The 22,192-nt window shown below is 41.9% G+C and overlaps 1 protein-coding gene across 3 annotated transcripts in view; it reads right to left on the bottom strand.

Annotated features, from left to right (window-relative positions):
- Positions 1–18,734, bottom strand: part of CYFIP1 (cytoplasmic FMR1 interacting protein 1) — a 64,112-nt gene extending 45,378 nt beyond the window's left edge. For 2 of the 3 annotated variants that reach the window (XM_048963893.1, XM_048963878.1), the window contains exons 1-10: positions 18,570–18,734; positions 5,983–6,106; positions 5,735–5,824; positions 5,155–5,232; positions 4,372–4,473; positions 2,754–2,935; positions 1,974–2,070; positions 1,706–1,834; positions 895–999; positions 610–701 (exon numbers count right to left, since the gene is read on the bottom strand). In XM_048963893.1, the coding sequence (XP_048819850.1) occupies positions 610–701; positions 895–999; positions 1,706–1,834; positions 1,974–2,070; positions 2,754–2,935; positions 4,372–4,473; positions 5,155–5,232; positions 5,735–5,824; positions 5,983–6,099 (992 nt within the window). In that variant the 5' untranslated portion in view covers positions 6,100–6,106; positions 18,570–18,734. The remainder of the gene's footprint in view (positions 1–609; positions 702–894; positions 1,000–1,705; positions 1,835–1,973; positions 2,071–2,753; positions 2,936–4,371; positions 4,474–5,154; positions 5,233–5,734; positions 5,825–5,982; positions 6,107–18,569) is intronic. The other variant, XM_048963888.1, reaches the window with a different exon arrangement.
- Positions 18,735–22,192: the final 3,458 nt, after the last annotated feature.

The following is a 22,192-nucleotide window of genomic DNA, read 5'->3' as shown; positions in this document are numbered from 1 at the left end:
TACATTTTTTTTTTCTGCAGGAATTAAAATGCAAAGCACTACATTCTAAATTCACATAACTGCACGGAGGGAAGGTCTCAGAGGAGCACAGGAACATTTGCTAAAATAAAGCAATAACCATAAACCATGGAACAATTTATATAAAACATCTGCATTTTCCAGCCATTTTGCTGTGTTGTACTCCTACCAAAACAAAGAGGGACACAAGCTAAGTTTCTGCTCCATGTACAATATACACATGCACTACTGCTCACCTTGCTTAGTATAATCCTTCATTTCTTTTAAAGAAAGTTTCATATTTAAAGGAAAAAATAAAAATTACATTAGTGTAAGATAAATTTTACATCCTCCAACTCAGGTGAAAAACAATGCCACTGAAGCAAGAAATAACTCAGCAGCACAGAAAGATTTTTAAATAACCTGTCCTTTACATTGTATCTACTATGTGAAGTACATTAATAGTGAAATACCCACACCAAAAAACAGACCAAGGTGAAAATCCTATTAATGTAATTATTACAGATTATCAGGTGATTATGAAATTACACTTTATGGGTCTGACCTTCCCCAGCCCACATGCTCCCCTCTCTGTATCCTCATCCTACCTACCTGGATTTGTTTTCCTCATAATGGGCACTTGTCTTGATGTATCTTGCAAGTTCAATCTGCATATCACCAAAGAGCGGGACAACCTGCAGCTGCTGTACACAGGGAATAAATCAGATTAGATAAATGATGACATATGCGCCTTAGTGAAAGGAAACTGCTATTTACCCAATGACAGTTTCAAAGTCATCTTTGTTTTATTTGATTATATTAATCTGGGTGTATATTTAAAACGCAGGGGGAATTGCCTTCTACATTACATATTAGGAAATGCTTCTCTTAACCAACCTTGAAGAATTTGTCAATCTTGGCTAAATTTATCCTCTTTTTTGCATCCAGCTTGTAGATGTTACTGACACTTCCATCCATCAGGTACAATCCAAAGCCCATAACCTGGCAAAAGAAAAAAACCAAACCTCACTGCAAAAGGAGTTCAGGGGTATAAACATGCTGAAAATATTTGTCATGAGACAAACATTCAGCGTTTACTCCATACTTTTTCATTCACTGCAAGACACACAGTAGATAATATCAACCAACTTCACATTACCTGGTGCTCTTTTATTATACGTACTTATACCTCATACTTATAGCTCATTTTTTCTGCTTACTAACCCTAATTTTTAAGTTACTTGCTTCCTCAAAGCTTTGATACATAGCATCAGCTTCAGAAGCCTTCTGCACAAATTTCCCACCTATCTAGAACTAAAATTTCCTAGTTCCTTTCTGTTGTTGCTATACTTCACAGAGACGTTAGTATAATCCTTCATTTCTTTTAAAGAAAGTTTCATATTTAAAGGAAATATGCAGTCTTGTTAGGAAGCACAACATTCGTTTCCTAACAAGGCTGCAGTTCAGTTAGACTAATTTCAATTTATGAAGAATAAAAATGGATTAGAAGTTTTCTTAACAGATTTAGTGTTTAAAATAAAAGAAAAAAAAAAGAAAGACAAAGACACTGAAGAATAAAAACAAAGGGCAACATTTGAGTTACATGGTTCATGTGGTTCTGGCAAAAGGAAACAAAAATCCAACAAGAATGCAAACATCTTTGTTCTGCTTCAGCCTTTTTTTAAGTTTGTACTGAAAAGAAACTCACTTTCAACAGCATGTGTTTCTCGCTGGGGGTTAGATACATTTTGTTTTCATAGTAGTCCACACACAAATTCACAATATCTGCAAGCAGTTCTTCATAGCCAACAATCACTTCCAACTGCTGCTGTAATGACTGACAAAAAAGAAGAAAAGGACATGAGTCAAGAAGTTACAGTCCCACAGGATCAGCAGCTACTACCAAAGTGAAAGGGTTTTCTTTTAAAGGCTTCATACAGCATTCGGTATTTTGGAAAAAGACAACTAAAGCTTACTTGTGTTATCTTGTTGTGGTTTGCAAGGAACATGGAGAGATTCTGGGACTCTTGAATGGATTGAGGATCTGCCATTTTCCGTAGGAACTGAGCAGCTCTTTGCAAAAAGAAGAAAACAACAACCGTATTTCCTTTCAGTGGCACTGCTTGTACGCAAATTCATCCCCGCTCAACAGAAACACATTTGTCTCTGCATCTACCAGGTAGTCAGCAGAACTCCAAGACATCAGCAAACCTGAAACTGTCAGTACAACCAGTACAATGGCAACGCCATTTGTTGCTTTTACAAGGTTGTTGACCTTACATTGCTACCTCCCACCTCATGAATAAAGCAGAAAGAGAATTTGACACATAAGGCCAGTGCCTTCTTGCCACAGCTTCACAAGAACATATTAGCCAAACCTACCCTCTTATTGACAACCTCTTAAGAGCAATGCTGAAATATCATAAGAACAACTTTGATTTACAAGCATCAAAACTGGATGCCAAAAACTGGAATAGAACAAAAAGTCAGCTTTCTCTGAAACTTGAAAAGCAGTACTGAGCAATGCGTATCCAATAGATGTAGTGAACACCAAGATAGAAGTATTTGCCTGTTTTGCCTTGAAAGACAGAAGAATCTTTAGTTGCTGGAAGAGCAGCATAAAGAAAGTCAATTCAGTCAACAGTTTAGCTGCAGTAACTGCAGAAAAAGCTGTCCAAAAAGGAGCTACTGCTGCCATCTTGTGGGAGCTCTGTCTCCCCACAGCATAAATCCTGATCCCATCCTGAACAGCTTACCTCTTGTAGGCTGAATGGTCATTTTTCACACTGCACTTCATATTTTTCAGCTCATCCAGTACTGCAAACATGTTGATAAATTTGCCCAGTGTGATCAGATACGCTTCAGAGACAAAGTCTTTTCTCCTCTCTGCATGGCACAAGCGTCTCACCTCCCCACAAAACCGTTCAATTGCATTTCTCTAACAGAAAACAAAAGAGACGAGTCAGGGAGTAAAAGCCATCATGTTTCCAAGAAAGATTTATCACACACAACTGGAGATCTGACACCTGTCTGTCCTCCCCTCTACGTGAGGTCTTCCACTGTCACAACGGTCCACTTTGGTGCACCTGCAAGAGCTAATGAAAAGCACCAATGAAGCAGAAAAACATTTAAGGCATGTGAGGCCAACAACACACCAACACAGCCTTTCCAGCTTCACCTCTGTGTACTACAAGTGTCATACAGAATTTTAGCCTGGCACAACTGGAAATATGATTTGCAATTTAAAGTCAGAAAAAATAAATCCCTTTGAAACAAGTGATTTTATATCAGAATAGTGATGAATGCTAGCACACGCCAATTTGCAAAACCATGCTTGCAGATGGTTATTTGAGGGCTTATTTCCAAGTGTACACCAGGACCCTCTGAGATTACAAGTGCAAATAGAAACTTCAGACACAAAGAGGAATCTGTTCTGAGTTTAGGGCAATAACCTCAAATGAAAGGAGATTTTTGTAGTCAGTAAGATCCATGAGTTTAGGAAGATGACAGATAATGCTACATTGCATTCATTCTCCTGTGTGCTCCATGGTTTGCAAGCTCTAGTTGCTCTGGCTTCCTCAGAAAAATGCCAAGAAACATCCTCCATTCATTGAATAAAGTGGCAAGCTGCTTGCACAGGAGGAGAGAGCAAGACAAATGGCTGTTCTCTAGTCTATATTTAGTTTGGGTGGCTGGCAGGTCAGAAAAACTGGGTTAGCTTGCTTCAAGGATGAATTTCTGCAGCGAAGTTGCACTGGGTGCTATGATGTCGAGGCTTGTAGAACCCTCAACCACCCAACAAATGGTCTCTGTGCCTTGATGGCCTTATGTATACACGTGAGATGTGTTTTATTTCTATTTCCTTTCCTTCCAAGTGTCAGGAACCATGTGCCATTATCTTCTATTTTATGCTCAAAGTCTTAATGGAGGAATCTCTTTTTGGTGGTGTGCAGCAATAGAACAAGAGGCAATAGGCAGAAAGTGGAACACAGGGAATTCCATACAAACACAAGGAAGAACTTATTTACAGTGAGAGTGGTGGAGCACTGGAAGATGCTGTCCAGAGAGGTTGTGGAGTCTCCTTGTCTGGAGATACTCAAGAACCACTTGGATGCCTCCCTCTGAGACCTGCTGTAGGGAACTGCTTTAGCAGGGAGTAGGATTCAACAATCCCTAGAGGTCCCTTCCTACCCCTGTAATTCTCTGATTCTTTGAAACTCCTGAAGTTGTTAAAACAGGCATTAGAAATGCTGCCCTTCTGAGAGACCTTTTTTCCCCCCAAAATATAACAATTAGGTTGAGTGACCGAGCATACAATATTAAGCATACAGAATAAGCATATAAGCTTGCTAACAAATTTTCTATTCCTTTTACCTGGAAATACATAAAATTCATCAGTTTTGTGACTTCTGGCTCCAGCACTTCCACAGTTTTCTCATAAATTTCTACTCTGTTAGGCTGCTCGTTGCACTTAACCTGAAGACAATTAGAGAGATCGTTACACTTACAGCTTTCCCCGATACAAAATTTCCCTCAGAAACTAAGATCCCAAATGACAAGCTGGTAAATGTATTATTATCACCTTGACAATACAAATTTAAGGCATCTACTGCTGGCTTTACTAAATCTATGCCATTCTTCTAAGATTCATTATGAGTTTAAAAATATAAATTGAGATTTTTTCTCTATTTTCTCTATTCTTTGCACTTTTGCATAAAAATATTTGCAAGCTGTTGCCAATTCACAGTTTCGCTTTTGGTCAGTTTCCTGATGCATCTTAACATTCTTCCCATCCCATCACCATATCACCAATCCCAGACACGTATTCACAGGATTTAATTTTTGTACACAGATCAAGAAAACACTACATAGCTCTGACAAGAAGAGAAGAACCATCTAAAAACCTAGAATGTTTAACACAAATGCTAATTATTACATGCTATATCACCTGTTAAACCTGCTCTGAATTTAAATATCTGGCGGAAAAAAGCAAGACGTCCAACCAGTTCCCAAGTATTAAAACACTATTCGACAGCATGCACAGCTTGCTAATTCAGGGATCAAAGCAAACTTAATTTCAGAACTCATTACTAAATCTCTAACCAAAACAAGATGGAAGTCCACATGCTGCATGGCAGTTTAATTTTGATCCTTTACCTGGGGAATGGCTCTTGAGCAGCTCCTCCATGTATATAACATGACAGCATATTCCTGGCCCTCTTCTAACATTTCATTCTGCAAGAGAGACATTTGATAATAATAAGGCATTGTAAAATAAAGGAGTTAAACTCACTTCTCTGCCATCATTCCAAAGCAAACTATTTTTCTTATTCAAAAGTGTATGTGCAAACATATATTGCAAGCTAAATGATATACCTTACTGCATATGTGTGAAGTAACATTACAGTAATACATAGGTGCAAACTGGCATACTGAATGCATCAGTGCTGTTTCTACCATTAAAGAAACATAACAGTTGAATTGATCAGCTACAGATGCCCAGCTTAGGCAACAGCTAAATTTTTCTATCTACTCACAGTCATGTTTTAACATTCAATCTAATTCTGATTAATATGCAAGAAAAGAAATGCCACACACTTGTGTGTTACTGCCTCTTGGAAATGTTACAGACAACTTCTTTTCTGTGACCACAATTCTTTCAATGAAATGCAAAATGACACATCATTCCCCTTTTATTCTAGGTAGCAGAGAAGCATCTACCTGGACACCTACTTACCATACTAGAGTGGACTGTAGCTTGCTCAATGTATCTCGCAATGCCAGTGACAAATGCATTTCTGTCCTCAAAGTTAGTGTTGAAGTTTGGCTGCAAAGAAAGCAAAATGTTGAATCAAATTCTTGGTAAGGAAAATAATTTAAGTATATCATAAAAGTGAACACTTTTGCTACTGTTGTTGTTTGCCTTTTGAGAGTACATATTCTTGCAAAAGAACTGCAATATTTTTTTCTGAAATGACAACAGACCTGGTAAAGCAGAGATGATGGTGGAGGTTCAATACACGGTTGCTGATCTGGCAATGGTAATTCTTCCAAGAGATCCACATTGGATAAGGCATCCTCCAGTGTTACTTGAGCAGTCATTTTGCACCTGTGGTTAAAAAAATACACACATATATATGTATGTATATACATATAGGCGTGTATACATACACGTACCTGTAGTTGTTTTATATATATATACATTTAACTATATAAACAGAAAACAAACACCACAAAGAGCAGTGAACCATTACTACTGTGGGAAACAGGTAGTTTCCCTTTGATAGACACCATAATGGAAGGGGACACAGTCAAACCAAAACCCACTTGGTTTCAGTATGCAAGTTTAAAATGAATATTAGGATAACGACCTCCTCCTTACTTTTTGACTTCAGAAATACTTCTCTTCCTCCCTGCTGCACCAAAAACAGAGAAAACACTGACATCAAATTCACAGGAAAAAAGGACTGCCCTCAGATGTAACCACGAGGACAGTAACATCAATCTGAAGTTAAAAATAAATAAATGAAGAAACCACCAAAGACAACGCAGTAAAAGCAAAAACCAAAGCAAAGGGAAGGAAACACTCAGAACTGATACGCCACCTGCCCTCAGAGGCCAACCAACAAACCACACACAGAGAGAGCTCACCAACAATTTCTAACAACTACTGTCAGACAGGTCTGCAGGCATTTTGCTTCTTGAAACCATGGCTCCAGCTTCACTTCGAGCCCGAGCAGGTTAGTTTTCATTACAATAAATAAATGAGCAGCGCACATGTTGTGCAACTTGCAATCCCTGTTGAAAAATGACGAAGGACAGGACTGACAGGAGTGCTTGCTGACAGAGCTGCCCACACTGAGCACAGCTCCTTCACAGCTAATGCGGTTATTCTTAAGTGAAGGGCAGGCAAAAGCCATGGCATCTTCCCTTCAAGAAATAAACAAATGCCAAAAGAATTCCATATCTGGGCACAAGCCCCACAAGGAAGTTGAACTGTCAACAGTTTTAGCCTGGAGGAAAACAAGAGAGAGTAGCTAAGAAGTTAGAGCACCACAAGCAAACATTATTTTAATATTTTTGTTCTGAGTATCTATAGGTCAAGCTTCAGCTAAAATAAAAACCAACACACTTTACCTGGGATAGTTTAACTGAGAGGCTTCTTCCAACTTGAAACTTCTCCTCCCTGTAGGCTCATGACCAAAAGAAACTCCCACTCACAGCTCCCCTGGGCCTCACACCCATGGGACAGATGCATGCACAGCCACCCCACGCTGCCACAATGGACAGGCAAATGGCCACAAAACACTGCTCCATCCCTACTCCAAAACCCAGTGAAAAAATGGTTGCCTCTTATACTCTGAAAACTACTGCAGTTATTCACACAAAAGGGAGTTGTCATTTAATGGAATAGAAATGGCCAGGTCTCCCCTCACCAGCACCAGTGAGGCTACACCCAAAGCACCACGGCCACAGCTGGAGCAATGTTACTGGACCCCGTGGTGGAAGAGGGACATAGATATATTGCAAAGAGACCAACATTGGCCCACCAAAATACTGAAGGCACAAGAGCACCTCTGTTATGAGGAAAGAGAGCTGAGACTTTCAACCTGGAAAAGAGGAAGCTCAGGGAGATCTCATCGATGCCCTTAAACACCTGAAGAAAGGATGCACAGAGGTCAGGTCCAGCTTCCTGTCAGTGGTGCCCAGTGCCAGGACAAGAGGCCATGGGCACAAACTGGCACACAGGAGCTCCCTCTGAACGCCAGGAGCACTCCTGTGTAGGTGATGGAGCAGTGGCACAGGCTGCCACTGTGGGGGCAGTGGCTGTGGGGTCTTCTCCTTGGGGGCTGGAGCAAGTGGGCCCTGAGTGCTCTGTCAGCCTCAGCCATGCTGTGATCCTCATCCCACCTCCTCAAACACAGCCCAGATCCCCAGTGTGGAAGAAAAGCCAAGGATGCTGATGCTAAAAAAGTAGTTAGAAAATACGAACCAAAGGATAAGCAAAACCCAAACTCCCTCTCACTTACTCTGCTGTCTTTTTAACAGCACCAGTCTAAGAAACTCCCCTCAGCAGGATGGATGCACAGGCTACAAAAGAAAGACTCCCTGCTGCCCCTTACACTGTGAGAAGAAACACAGGAGAGTACCTTTTTTCCAAGCCCTTCGGCATGATTTCACAAAGATAGAACGGCATTTTGTGAACTGGAGAATGTAAGCAAATGGGCGCAGACTGTTACAAAAGCCCTCTTGTTCTAAGGTTGCTGACAGATTCCCTTGGTAATTGCCATCCACACAGTTGGTGTTTGACTGGCCAAGCCATCATTTTGGCACACCAGCCCTTCACTTTTCCTATCCTGCTGTCTAGCAAGACATGGAAGAAGAAGAAACTCCTTCCTGCCCAGCTTTGACACATTTGCATACATTGAGAGCAGCAGAGGAAGGGCAGCTGGAGCTCAGCTTGTTCTCCACACCATCCCTGAGACCTTGGTGGGAAAGATTTTCTTCAAGGTTCCTTTTCTTTTCCCCCCCTAAGTATAATGAAAAATCATTTAAGTAAACTAAAATTCCCAAGACGCAAAACTGAACAGTTTTGCCTCCTTGAGACTGATCAGTATGAGTTCTTATACGTGAAACTACTGGGCAGCAGCACTACTACTTCAACAGATTCCCTTCTGGCAAAGAACACAAGAAACTTCAAAGACCTCCTTTAAAAAAATCACAAACCACTGTCTGATTATGAATTCATCTTAATGAGAAGAGATTAAAACACTGTAGTTACACTGATAATTATAGCTACACTGGTAAATTTATTCAAGCAGCAAGGTTTACTTTCTTACTACAGTCCTCTGATGCTGTATTTTCAGCTGAGCACTCACCTAGGATTTTCCAGGACTGATTCGCTCAAGCAGAAGAAACATATGAATTACTTCAAAACAATCCTTTTTTTTTTTTTTTCCTTTTTCTTTTTCTTTTTTTTCCTTTTTCTTCTGTCTTTGCATCACAACCCATCATTACAGCACTGAAGTCAAAATGCATTCCAGGAACACGCTTTCCTGGACATACACAACTTAATTAAAAGCCATTTGTTATCTTACATCCTCCCTCCAGGAGAATCACACACATCTGCATGTTGGTTAGCTAAGTTTTAGTGTCTGATGAGCACACCCATCTTCCTAAGCAGTAGAAAGCTGTGTCTGTGCTGATTCCCAGGCTCTCTCCAGACTGCAAAGCCAGCAGACAAGAAATCCCTGTCTCCTGCACAAACAATCATCTTACCATGCAAATTCCCACTGCATCCAAGGGTCAGATTATCAATCATGGGGTGGTTTTTTTCTTTTTTTTTTTTTAGGGCAACACCACTGACTAACTTAAATTAAGATATTCTTCTTTCTCTTCATTTGTGGATGAGACAAGCACCAGATGGGCCTGACCTGCTCAGAACAGTTTGCAGTGCAGAGAAGCTTACTGTGCCATCCCCATAACATTTTGTCCAGGTGAAAAACAAAAGAAAGGTACCAGACCCTGAAGTTCCTGTAGCATTATTTACATCTTAATCTAACTTCAGAGCTGGCTTAGTATTGAAACATATTCAAACAAAACATCTGCCAGTCTATTTTAAATGTTATAATTCTGTATCATTATTAACAGCTATGCAACTGCATGGCACACAACACTTTGCTTAGCGTTGCTCTGGTATTTAGAGGTGAGGGTCAATCCTAAGAGATAAACTATTTCCACATCTCTGTCTTAACAGAATAACGTCTTTGCTAAAGATTAATTCCAAGCATACCAGAAAATGCACAGTGTGCATCTTTCAGCCTTACTCTTGAAGGCCTCTTGATAGTTGGGCAGCCTGGTCCACTGGTTGATGACCCTGCCCACAGAAGGGCAGTTGAAACTAGATGATCTTTCAAGTCTTTTTCGACTCAGGCCATTCTATGATTCTATAATGATTCTATGATGATAGTGCAGACTGTTTGAAAAAACATATACAAACAGGAACACATTATGGGAAAAAGCCTTTCAAACAAACAAACAATCCACCTACATGAGTGACCAGAAGAACATTAAAAAAACATTGTAGGTAAGGACTGAGAAAGCAGAAGGTAGAGGAAAGAGTAGTAACTTCAGAATCACTATGATCTCAGTGATCATTTCCAACCTTTATGTTTCTATGATTCTATTTCAGAATGGAAAACTATCCCCAAAATGCCATTTCTTGGGTGGATGAATGATGTTTCTGGGCTGGTTCCTCTATAGAAATAAAGGTTTTTTCTTCTCATTTTTGGGGCAAGGATGTAGCTCTCCCACCAGGGGCATGGACACGGCTGGACTAGATGATCTTAGAGGTCTTTTCCAACCTGAACGATTCTATGAGTCTACGAAAAAGAGGACTGCTGTAATACTATTCCACTCTCAGAATCAACTTGTTTTTTTTTTAATCTCCAACACCCAAGGGAATTAAGGGATTATTATTTTTTTTTAAATGAGGGAAAAAAAGAAAAAAAACACTTTTGAGTTTTTAAGATATCTTCTATTGACAGTTACACGGGTCAAATTATTTATCAAAAAAGAAATCAGAAGACAACTCACTCACAGTCTATAATTACCTATAACAGGAAAATAATGTTAGATACTGGGAGATAGTTCCTAAGCGTGTTCAAGAAACAGCACACAAAATCCTGCAGACGTAAGTAAATTTAGGTAACCGTATGTTTCTTGAGACCTCCTTGTAAGTACAGAAATCACCAAGCATTTCCTCTTTCACTTCTTCTTCCAGAACCAAGGCTTCCACAGACACAACCTCTAATGGCCTCAAGGATCTATTCAGCTGAACTTGAAAAAAACTTTGATTCTCAGTGCAAGAAGTTCAACCTCACAACTGGGCTCGCTAATCTCTACCTGTTTTCTTTTCCATCATTCACTCAAAGTCCTGAAAATCCAGAAATCTTTATGGATTTATCAGCACAGGACCATCAGAACAGTAACCCAGTAGCCCTCCTGCTTAGAAGAGGGGAACAGCAGCAGGCAGTGGCCTGGACGTGGTGACAATTTCCAGGTGGTCTCTGCCAGCAGCTCCTTAGAGCAAATCCAAATCTTTACCCAGGACAGAGCAGGTGATGCTCTCAACTCCATCTATTGTGCCTTATGCTCACAGCATGCTCTAGAAGGAAAACCTCCCTGAAAAACAAAAGGTTTAGCTGATAGCATGGCACAAAAGAGATCTGACAAGTGAACAGGCAATGCCACAGAGGGAGAATCTGTGTTGAACACTGACTGGGGTTAGAGAAGCAGACACAGCAACCAAGCTCAGGCTTTCATGAGAGGAAGGACTGCAACAAGAAACTGTTGTAGACATGATAACCCTTCTGGACCTTTACTTCAAGGTGATGCCATTTATCTCATGGTTTTACACAGTGTGCAAGTCAGACCACAGGGATTCACCTGTATCACCATTTTTTGACACCAGTATCTTAAATAACTATTTAAAAAAGAAATTCCCAAAGTATGTATTTTCATTAAACCATCATTCCCAAGCATACCTGAAGTTTAAATGAGCACAAATTCAGTAAAAACACAGAATTATGCTTTTAACAGCCTGAAAGTTATAAAATCCACAAATGCATTAAGAAAAAAAAACAAAGAAGTGACACCAATGAAATTTTTTTTGGAAAAGCATACCCTATTGCTGCTATAACTACAGTACGAATCCCTGCAGCTCTAAAGGAGAAGCTGCACCAGCAGCTCTGAAGGCAGCCCAGGCAGTCAGAGGATGCAGGCAATGTACAGCTGCACCCACAGCTATGTAAGCTCTTAAAACCTAATGAACCCAACCCACGTGCCAGGGGCAGTGTGAGGATACTGCAAAGAGAAGCAAAGGGGTCTGGGGGTGTTCAGGGAATTGGTTTTGCTAAGGTCATGTCCTACACGACCCAAGAAGATCTCAAGCATTGAAATTTGTGAAAGAAATATTTTTTACTCGAATTCCAAAATCCTTAAGGTTGGGTTTAAACAATATATTAAAAAAACCTGCTGGATTACAGAAGCTCTAGAATATTTTATGACTTCATAGATGAGAACACTGTTTAATTTGACTGAAAACAGGTGCTGGGAAGTTTCTCTCTGTCTTTTTGCAGATCACTGGAAGCATTTCTTATTTTGTGTTTAAATAGATGCATTGCATTTCCAAGTGCTTGTGCATGTTCCCAGGCTCAAAATAAGACAAAAAGGAAGTCTGTCTGCTCTTTAAACAGCACTTCCTCTGACACTCTCTTCTCTCCCAAGTTTGCAAAAGCATCTTTGAATTTCAAATTAAATGAAGAATCTTAAATTAAGCCTAGCGTGGGTACTGAAAATTACAATTGCATTGCAACTCAAGAATTTAAACACACGTCTACGTGTGGGTTTTTTGTGTTGTTTTGTTGTTTTTTTTTAGTAAGCTTAAATAAGTAAATGAAAAATAAGCAAATCAAAATTTATCCTACTTCTTAGGGCAGGATACACTGATGAAAATGAGGGAAATTCTACATTCTCTGTAAGTAAGGCAGTGAAGGAAGGGAAAAATAAGTACATCCTTGGCTTGTATCAGAAATAGTGTTGTCAGCAGGAGCAGGAAGTAACCATCCCCCTGTGCTCAGCCATGGTGGGGCTGTTGCTCAAGTGCTGTGTTTTGGGCCCCTCACCAGAAGAAAGGCACTGAGGCCTGGAGCATGCACAGAGAAGGGCAATGAAGCTGTGAGGGGTCTGGAGCACAAGTCTACAAAAAGCTGCTGAGGGAACTGGGATTGTTCAAGCTGGAGAAGAGGAAGCTCAGGGGAGACCTCATCACTCTCTACAACAACCTGAAGGGAGGTTGTGGCAAGGTGGGGATCGGCCTCTTCTCCCATGTAGCAGTGATAGGACTACAGGAACGGCCTCGAATTGCACCAGGTTGCAATTCAATTGCAATGCAATTCATTGCAATGCAGGATTCAGGTTGGACGTTAGAAAATACTTCTCCAAGAGCACGGTCAGGTACTGGAACAGGCTGCCCACAGATGTGGGGGAGTCACCGACCCTGGAGGAGTTGTACTGAGGTACGTGGTTTAGTGGGAAATAGTGATGATAAGTGGATGGTTGGATTGCATGATCTTGGAGGTCATTTACAACCTCGGTGATTCCATGATTCTACATTCTCTAAAGAAGAGGAGCAAAAGCATTCAGCGGGCCAATAGGGATAAGCTTAAAAAGAGGACTGAATGGTCAGTTAAACTGCAGTGTGTGGCACCAACAGCAGTGAACTACATAGGAAACGACAAAATTCCCACAGTAACAGGCTTGGTCTACACAGCAGAAGTTTAGTTTTATCTCCGTAGCAATGCAACATTTCATCATTTCTTTTGCTCCCTTGTGTCATTCTTCTACATTACTGGCTTGCAGAAAATCAATTAAACCATTTTTCCATGAAGATAAATTGTTTCAGTACTCCTTGCAATGTTCCTATTCAGGATAAGTCATGAGACTGATCACAAAAGGCCCCTGAAGGTAAGAGTTGATAAAAAGAATTGATCGTCCCTTCCTAGAGCAGCACAGCAAAGATCACAATGTTTTGTTGGTTTTTTTTTCTCCCAAACTTCCAAGAAATCTCCCAAAATTTCACTTTTGTTTTATGTTAATTTATGGTCTGATTTTTGGGTGGTCCTGTTTGGAGCCAGAAACTGGACTTCTGATCCTTATAGGCTCCCTCCGACTCAGGATGTTCTACGATTCTATGAATTAAACCTCAAAAGCAGCAGCTGATCAACTGTATATTCTGAATACGTATAAACAATTTTATTAAATTAATAAGCAAACTGCTTCAGAGATAAGCAATGTGCCAGATCTGCTCTGTGTGAATGCTCTTTTTCAGTGCTGGGTTGACAGAATCTGCCTTTTTGTGATGGGGATTAATGCAGCGTGGTATTTTTGTGCAGGAGTGGAGCTATTCTGTGTTCCTAAGCAACAGATTAGCATAAACTGAAGAAGCAAATAAAAATGCTTTTCTCATCATTTATTGACCCACCTTATTAAAGTAAGGGACCAAAGGCAGCAGGCAGCAGCTGACAACCCTTTATGCAACAGACCTGACGTACAGCTCAGCTTTCAAAAAGCAGTTTGCATTTGGAATAAACAAGACTCAGTAAACATAAAAGGGAAAACTAAAAATTCCAGTGCTGAACTGTGTTGCAATTCCACCCGACAACACAGCAAATCCCAGAAGGGTCACATCAGGGAAATGGTTCACCTAGAACCAGGCTTCTGAGTGCACACAGCACTTGACTAACTCCCCTTCTCTTTCTCAGGGCAGCAGTCACAGCCTCAAGCTGCTGGAGTTAAAGGAGCATTTGGACACTGCACTCAGACAGCGGGTTTGAATTTTGGATGGTGCTGTGTGGAACCAGGAACTGGTCTTTATGTTCCTCCTGGGTCCCTCCCACCTCAGAATATTCTATGATTCTGTTCTTTTCCCTTCACACAATTCACCTCACCCCTGTTGTTTAATCTCTTCTCCTTGACTTGCTGTGCTGTCCCACTGCTCCACCTGCTGCAGCTGTCCTCAGTGCATTTTCTCCATGCCTCCATTTCAGATTCTTCCGCTGCTGCAGGAGCTCTGCTAACCAGTTCCTGCTGTGCCACATGGATGTGCTCAGAGGCAACACTGCATGGCACTGCTTTGGGAATGACTAAGGAAGGTACACCTGTGTATGGAGTGTATGCAGTGACTGGTAGGCAGAGCACCTGTCTGCCAGATACAGATGAGGGAGCCACAGGGTCTGAAAGGCCAGCCTGAGTCCTTAGATGCTAATACAAAAAACAACCAAGTTTTCAACCTTATTTCACCAGAGTAGAGGAAATAAAACAAAACATAAAATATTGTTGTTTTTTTTTTTTTTTTCCAGGGGCTGTACTCTAAGACATTTTCCAGAAAGAAAGCTAATAGTCTTTACTAGCGTTGTAAGTTTCCCTTTTCCTTTAAATGGGCTCATCACCTGATGAGTTTTATTCTTTCATTTTCATACAGCAAATAAAAATATGCAGTCTCAGTAAAAATGCTTCATCAAAAGCTCTACTTATGGCATCACCCAAAAAGTATCTACATGTGAATCTTGAGCAATGTATCCTAACAGTTCACCTGAACTTAACGCTCAAAATCAATAGGAGAGTGTGCTGAAATTAGTAGAGGTCAGGGAACCCACCTGAAATAATTGGGGCTGTACTGAGAGAAGAACAGAAGTCAAGCTCAGGTCTATAGCATTTCTTTTTCCTGCCAATAAAGTGTCCATGCCCTCATCAGAACTGAAGTATGTTTAAGTATCGTGTAGCAACACTACATTTTTATCAAGATCTTGGAGACAGATCTCTTGCATAGCTGTAGTGCATTAAGGTCAGCATTTCTGGGAGCTCCATGTCCCATTCTACAGCTGGAATCCTACCTAGCATGTCAGCTCTTGAAATGCATGTGCTAACACAATGTGCTGGTTTTGAAAGCTGGCTATTTTTACTTAAAAACAACAGCACTGCTTTACTTGCATTCATTCATAAGAGCATTACAGAGAATCAATTCTGGTAATTATTTGTGAGAGACAGTCATCTAAAAAGCGCTAAGTCCACCCTTTCTCTAAAGTATTAACATACCTTTGGGTGGAGGAAGGGAAGGAGAAAAGGCATTTTGTGCTCCAAATGAATAATTCTTGACTTTACCAACTTGTTTGCTCATTCTATTACAGACCTACAGAAACCTCTTCTATGAGAGGCCGCTGAGGGAGACACCACTGAACTGGAAAAAATCTAACTCCAAGTAGCTGCTCTGAGTATGAAGTAATTGTGCAGTTCCACTTGGAACCACAGAACAGCTGCTTGGCCCAAAGATCGTCATACTCACCTTTATTTCTCTAAGAGAAGGAACACAAGTCACACCAATGCATCTTACGTTTGTTATATCACTACAATGACAGATGTTGATTAGTGCAAGCACACTCACAACAAGCAAGTTGTACTCTGAGCTATTGGTACCACACAGCAAAGTAGTGTACCCTGATTCCTACAAACATAAGCTTCTAGGGACAAATGTACAGCACAGAAGTGTCCTAAGCTGATATCTGTAGCTTAAAATACCATTTCTAAAGTCTCAGTGAGTTTTTCTGGGTACACGATCCTATTTCACAATGCTGAAATGTCCTTCTCTGTTCCCAAGACAGAGTTGCACACACACACACAAAAGCCAAATATATGTGGGTTTTTTACACAGTCAAGTAACAACATAGCCAGATTTTGAAGTTGGACCGGATGATCGCAGAGGTCTTCTCCAATCTTGGTGACTCAAAACCCAACAAAAAAAGGAACGAGGTTATCTGATCTATCAGAGGCCACCTGTGACAACTTTCATATTCTAAATATCCTAAGTTTCCAAATCTGTTACATTTACTACCTGCTCTCAAATTCTAACAAAACTCAGAAGCATTTAAAGGAATCACAATCCCACGCACATGCATGGATTCATCTGAAGCACCTCACTGGTGCACCATTCACACTTAGCCTGTGTCAAGTTCCTGCAGTTTTCCTAGAAAAACAAGCACCAAATCTGGTTCAGGAGTAATTGCTTACTAAGCTGGGGCTTGTCATAGTAAGTACAGCTGTTTAAGATCATACAACAACAGTTCAGAAACCCACAATGTCATTGCTGAAAAAGAAGCCAAGTCAATCATGTGGCTGACTTCTGCTATGACATAACGCACTGCCCAACACTGAAGTTTACTTTTATTTGGTACAGCAAAGGAACCACAAGAAGAATTTGCCCCAAGAATGCAGAGCAATGACAGTAAAATGAAGCTGTCCTGACTCACATATAAAATATATACGGAAATTATACTAAAATTTGTTTTCTTTTGCATAACAGTGTAAGTGATCTTAGCAGCTTTCAGGCCAGCAGATGAGTAAAATTGAGTCTGAGGAGCTTTATGTGGGCTTTTTGTTCTACTTTATGTAACTTCATAGCTCCCATACAACTCCTCCGAAGCTTTCAATAAACCTCAGTCTGAGTATCTCAAATCTCTGAGAAGCAAAACAAGAAACAGAAGTCTGATGATCCTGAGAAACAGGTTATGGAAAGACTGTGACGATCACTCTCAGGAACCAGTCACCTTCCAAAGACAGCTCTCTCTCCGAGAGAATAAACAAACCACTAAACAAAACCAAGGAGCACATGAGACAAACTTTTAACATAAATGATGCAGCTGGAACTGATATCCGTTAATTACATGATTACACTTTAAGGTCTATGCAAGTTAAGGGAGTTTGTAGATACAAGTCCCGGGGCAGATTTCTACCTAAAGCTAACTTAAAACCCAATAATTTTATTAATGAATACTTTAGATACCGAGTGTATGTCATACAATATAGAAATACAATTTCTTCTATGTAAAACAAGCATAGAGGAATCAAACAATGAAAAATTCAGACTGTCTGTGAAACATCCCCATTCTACAACACTGATTTTTTTAAAAACAATTTTTGTAACTCAGATTCACTCAGTAGATAAATGATTCTGTGAGCTCTGGACGTCACGTTGAATTGGAAGGGACTTTTAAAGGTAGTCCAGCTCCCCTGCAATGAGCAGGGATCGCTGTCAGAAGCTTTAAGGTAACCCTGCTGGGCACAGCTCAGACGCTGCTCCATTCTCCTCCTTGTGACCCTCAGCAGTGTCCGTTCAGAACCCCACATTTTGCAGGCTGCTTCCGAGCACCACCTCCTCTTTCCTGGTCCTGGCAGCTACAAAAATACTGCTGCCCACACCAGCCAGACCTCACAGACTTCTTGTTTGGGAACGCTTAGAAAGCCTTTCGCTGAAAAAGCCAGGGTTTTGGAAAGGATGCAGGGAAAAGTGAGATAAGGACAAGAAGCAGAAGAGCGCTGATGTCAGGACCAGCACCAGTTTCACGCACGCAGCTTACAAAGCCAGTCTGAACATAAAAAAACTCTTTGTAGAAACGCAATTGTTAAGCACAGTCCAGAAAACAGAAAGTTATCTCATGATAATTATCAGAACCTCCGCTCTAAAAAACACACAGTAACGCACGGGGAAGTTTTCAGAATATAAATCGTAACAAGCAAGCAGAACGCAACAAGGATCGGAGCTGCAATTAGAGCCCAAGCTTCGTGCCCCCCACAATCACCGTAACGCTGTGTAACCTCTAACTAAGGAGAAGCCCCCTCAGACAGCTTTCCTCCCGCCGTGCAGCCACAGGGCTCCCTGATGTACATATCGCGCACATGCCCGAACTCTGCCCAGACCCCCGCCGAACGCCGCTGGAACACGGCCCCCATCGTGGCAGCGGGAGCTTACGGCCTCTGCCCCAGCAGCCCCAACCCATCGGACGGCACACAAAACCCAGGGGCGGACACCGGGAGGAGCAGCGAGACGCGCCCCGAGCGCAGCGCTCCGGACCGGGCAGGGGGCGAGGCCGCACCCGAAGCGCCGCCGCTGCCGCGCTGGGCCCGGCCGGGCCAGGCCGCTCCGCCTCCCGGGAACCGCTGCCGCGGAGGCTGCTCACCCGCTCGACGCCGCCGGCTCCCGGGAACGGCGCTGCCCGGCGGCGGTGACCCGTCCGGGGCTCGGCTCGGCTGAGAGCGGCGCTGGGCCGGCTGCTCGCTCCTGGGCCGCGCCCGGCGGGGAGTTTCCTGTATGAGTCACCGGACTGGGAGCCGCGCAGGGAAACACCCTTCCTGCGACCCAGCCCCTCCTCCCGCCGCCCGTCCCAAGCCTGCCGCCCCTTCCCTTCCTTCCCACCCGGGCCGGCCCCTCCTCCCTCCCTGCCCGCCGGCGTCTTGCTCCGACAACGGCGGCTCGTTTCGTTGGTATACGAGAGGCCGTGCCCTGTTCGAGCTGCACTACGAATGGCGGAGGGGACAGCGGTGCTGGGGCACCCCGGTGACATTTGTCTGGGTGGAAAACTAACGAGGTTTCTTTCCTTTGCCTCTGCGGCAGGACGGTGATCCCAGCAGTAAGGGTGTTGGTTCTAACCTCATGGAACCAACACAAACCCGTCTAAAAGTATTTCCTCTAGGTGGTGCTCATGTATGGCTTTTTTTCGTAGCTGAAGCGCTGCTGTTAATTGAAACCGAGCCAAACCAAGAGTATCTATTTCCCCACCTTTGATTTTTCTATAAAACACAACGAACACATAAAGTACTTCCTCCATTTAATACGTGCCTACTTTTTTCAGTGCGCTCCTATCTGCAGTTCTGCTTTCCTTCTATTTCTTCATCCTTCATCAAATGAACGTGGAAGCATCAGCACAATGTGAAACTGCTGCTTCTTCCTTAAAGGTTGTCAGGATCGCTGTGAGTGAGGGTAGGCTGGGTAAACAAACATGCCTTGTGTAGGGGTTACTGCCAGCTTACAGCTTGGAAAGTTCCAGACCATCTTGGTATTTCCCTGAAGCCTGGTTGCTTGTAATTGGACTAAGTTGTACCCAACATTTTTCACTATTGAAATCCTCTACAGTCATTAGCAAACGAGGCAGTATTGATGTAGCAAGCAACTTTCTGCCTTTGCTTTCAACAGCTGATGGTTTGGGTTTGCTGAGAACAGAACAATTATTCCTTCAGTTGGTATATATATATATTTTTTAAGTGAGTTTCCATTCTACTAAGCTTCCTTAAATAGCCTTCTTGTAACAGCCTTTGGAAAGTGGGAATAAGTTGCAAAGCCCATCATTCTCAGTACTTCATCTACTGCCTTATCGAATTATTCCACCCGTTCCACATCATCAAGAATTCCAACAGCTTGTGGAGAAATTCTGCATCATTTCAGACCGTTGCCATTTCACCATGTTCCTGGCATGTCTTCAGTTATTTTTTCCAGTGCTGTACCCAGAGCTGCAATCCAGTGCCGCTCTATTAAAGTTTATTTTCTAGGATGTGGCTACTTATTCTTCTCTGATAGGATATTTCCATAATATATGTTGGGTGTGTACGTTATAGAATTGTTTGCATTGGACGGGAGCCTTAAAAGCCATCTATTTCAATTCCTCTATGAAGAACGGGAACACCTACAGCTACATCAGGTTGCTCAGAGCCCCATCCAGCCTGACCTTGAATGTCTCCAGGGATGGGGCATCCAGCACAGCTCCATGCAACCTGTTTATATTGACAGAATGAATTTCACCCATCATAGCCCATGATCCCTAGGCTTCTTAGCTCAGTGAAAACTGCAGAAGACAACCAGAGCCAGATGCTTCCATTTCTAGCTGCTACTGCTCAATACACTTCATCATAAACCTAGTGCAGTGAGATTGTTAAATTAAAAAAAGAAAAGAAAAACTCACCTTCATAATGAAGGACTGGTTTCATTTCCTTGTCCCAAGTGAGCACAGAGTTGACAACAGCTCTGTCTTAGTGCAGCACTTGGCCTACATCAGCACTGAGACCTCAGTTCCTAAGCCACAAGTGAAGCAAGGGAGACTTGAAACATGCTGTGTCTGCAAGCACTAGACAGGGAACTTACTCCAAAGCTAAAAGCTCCCAGTGAGATCTGATCTACAGCATTTTGCCTCCAGCAAATGCTGGAGTGATACTACTTAGGCTTCTCGGGAGTACAGCTCCCACCTTTGCCAAAAGTCACCCAGTGCCAGGAGCGGCTGCTTCACCTTATCCTAAGGATTGGCTGACATCCCAGGGTCTTCCCATGCTCCTTCTGAAGCTTTTGAGTGATTGAGATATTTCCCCACTAGTGGAGCATTCTGCTCTTCACTGACATTCCCATACTCAAATTTATACCAACCCATGAAGTCAGATAAAAAATGCTGATATTTGATTACATGCAGCTTTTTTTGCCTATCAAGATCTTTTCTACTTTTTTTGTATACTGCAATCATAGAATGGCCTGGGTTGAAAAGGACCACAATGATCATCTAGTTTCAACCCCCCTGCTATGTGCAGGGTCGCCAACCACCAGACCAGGGTGCCAGAAGAATTAGAGGACAATCCCATTTCACCATCTGAACGTCTACACTATCATGTAACATGAGGCATACTTATCAGTATTACATTCTGGAATACCCCCATGACTCCTTGCTCTCCATTTTTGCGCAATTTAAGTACTGCAATGACTGTACTTGATAAAGGGTTTCAGTGGGTCTTCATGACCAGCTTCTCCTTTTACTGTATCATCCCTCTTACTCTTGCACCACTGCATATGGACCTCCTGGGCCTGGCTAAAGTTATACATATCTACATATACCTGATCATCACCAGATGTCCTACCCACTAGAAGGTAGGTGTGGCCTCTATGATGCCAATGGCTAGAATTAGAATCTCAAACAGACCTTTCTCAGGTGGTATTTATTTAAACTCAATATTTAACCTGTCACCATTATCTTTACTGATATCTATAACGCCAATGTGTTATGCTCCTGACAATTTTTGTACCTTACATCTTCATCAGATGAACACCAGACAGTAAGACAGCACAAGCTTAACCCAATTCCCTGCAGATCAGATGAAGACTTTCTTCAATGCTCTATACTAGCTACGCTAGCCACAGATACCCACAAGACTACTGCCTGAATTCCAGCTGGGTTTGTTCTATTTTGAATTCCTTTCTTTCGGCTGTACAGTATTTATCCAAGCTCTATGAATGAAAACCATCTGCAGAAGCCCAGATGATTTCCATGTCATTCCATGTGAAAGAAGAGGTTAGACAGAAGTCTTGAGGCCTTGCTTATGCGTTTCTAAGATGCTTATGTACTCCAGTTTTACACCTTTCCACCCAGATATCTTAGTGATTAAGTTTAATAGCATTCCTACCTCTCAGTTTGAGGTGCTGAGTCCATACACTGATCTTTTTATCCTCACAAGGGAGATAATACAACACAGAAACGTGCTATGATCTGTCATGATCCAACACAGAAAGGTTGTTATGAAGCCATCACGAACAACAGCCACAAGGACATCCACGCAAAACTACAAAGGTGATAATTGTCTCTGAATTAATTTAAAAATAAACCTACACCTGCAGCAAAAAGTCAGACAGCTTTCCACATTCTAAAAGACTGAGAAGAAAAAAAATCTGACATTAGGAGTCAGTACACACTTAATTTTGTATCAGATATGACAAATGGTTTAAAGCAGAGCAAAACTATGGAGCTATTCCATACTCCCACACATAAAACAG

This window comes from Lagopus muta, chromosome 1 (assembly GCF_023343835.1).
Source record: "Lagopus muta isolate bLagMut1 chromosome 1, bLagMut1 primary, whole genome shotgun sequence".
In the NCBI taxonomy this organism is placed as follows: Eukaryota; Metazoa; Chordata; class Aves; order Galliformes; family Phasianidae; genus Lagopus; species Lagopus muta.
This window is presented reverse-complemented; position numbering and strand designations above follow the sequence as displayed.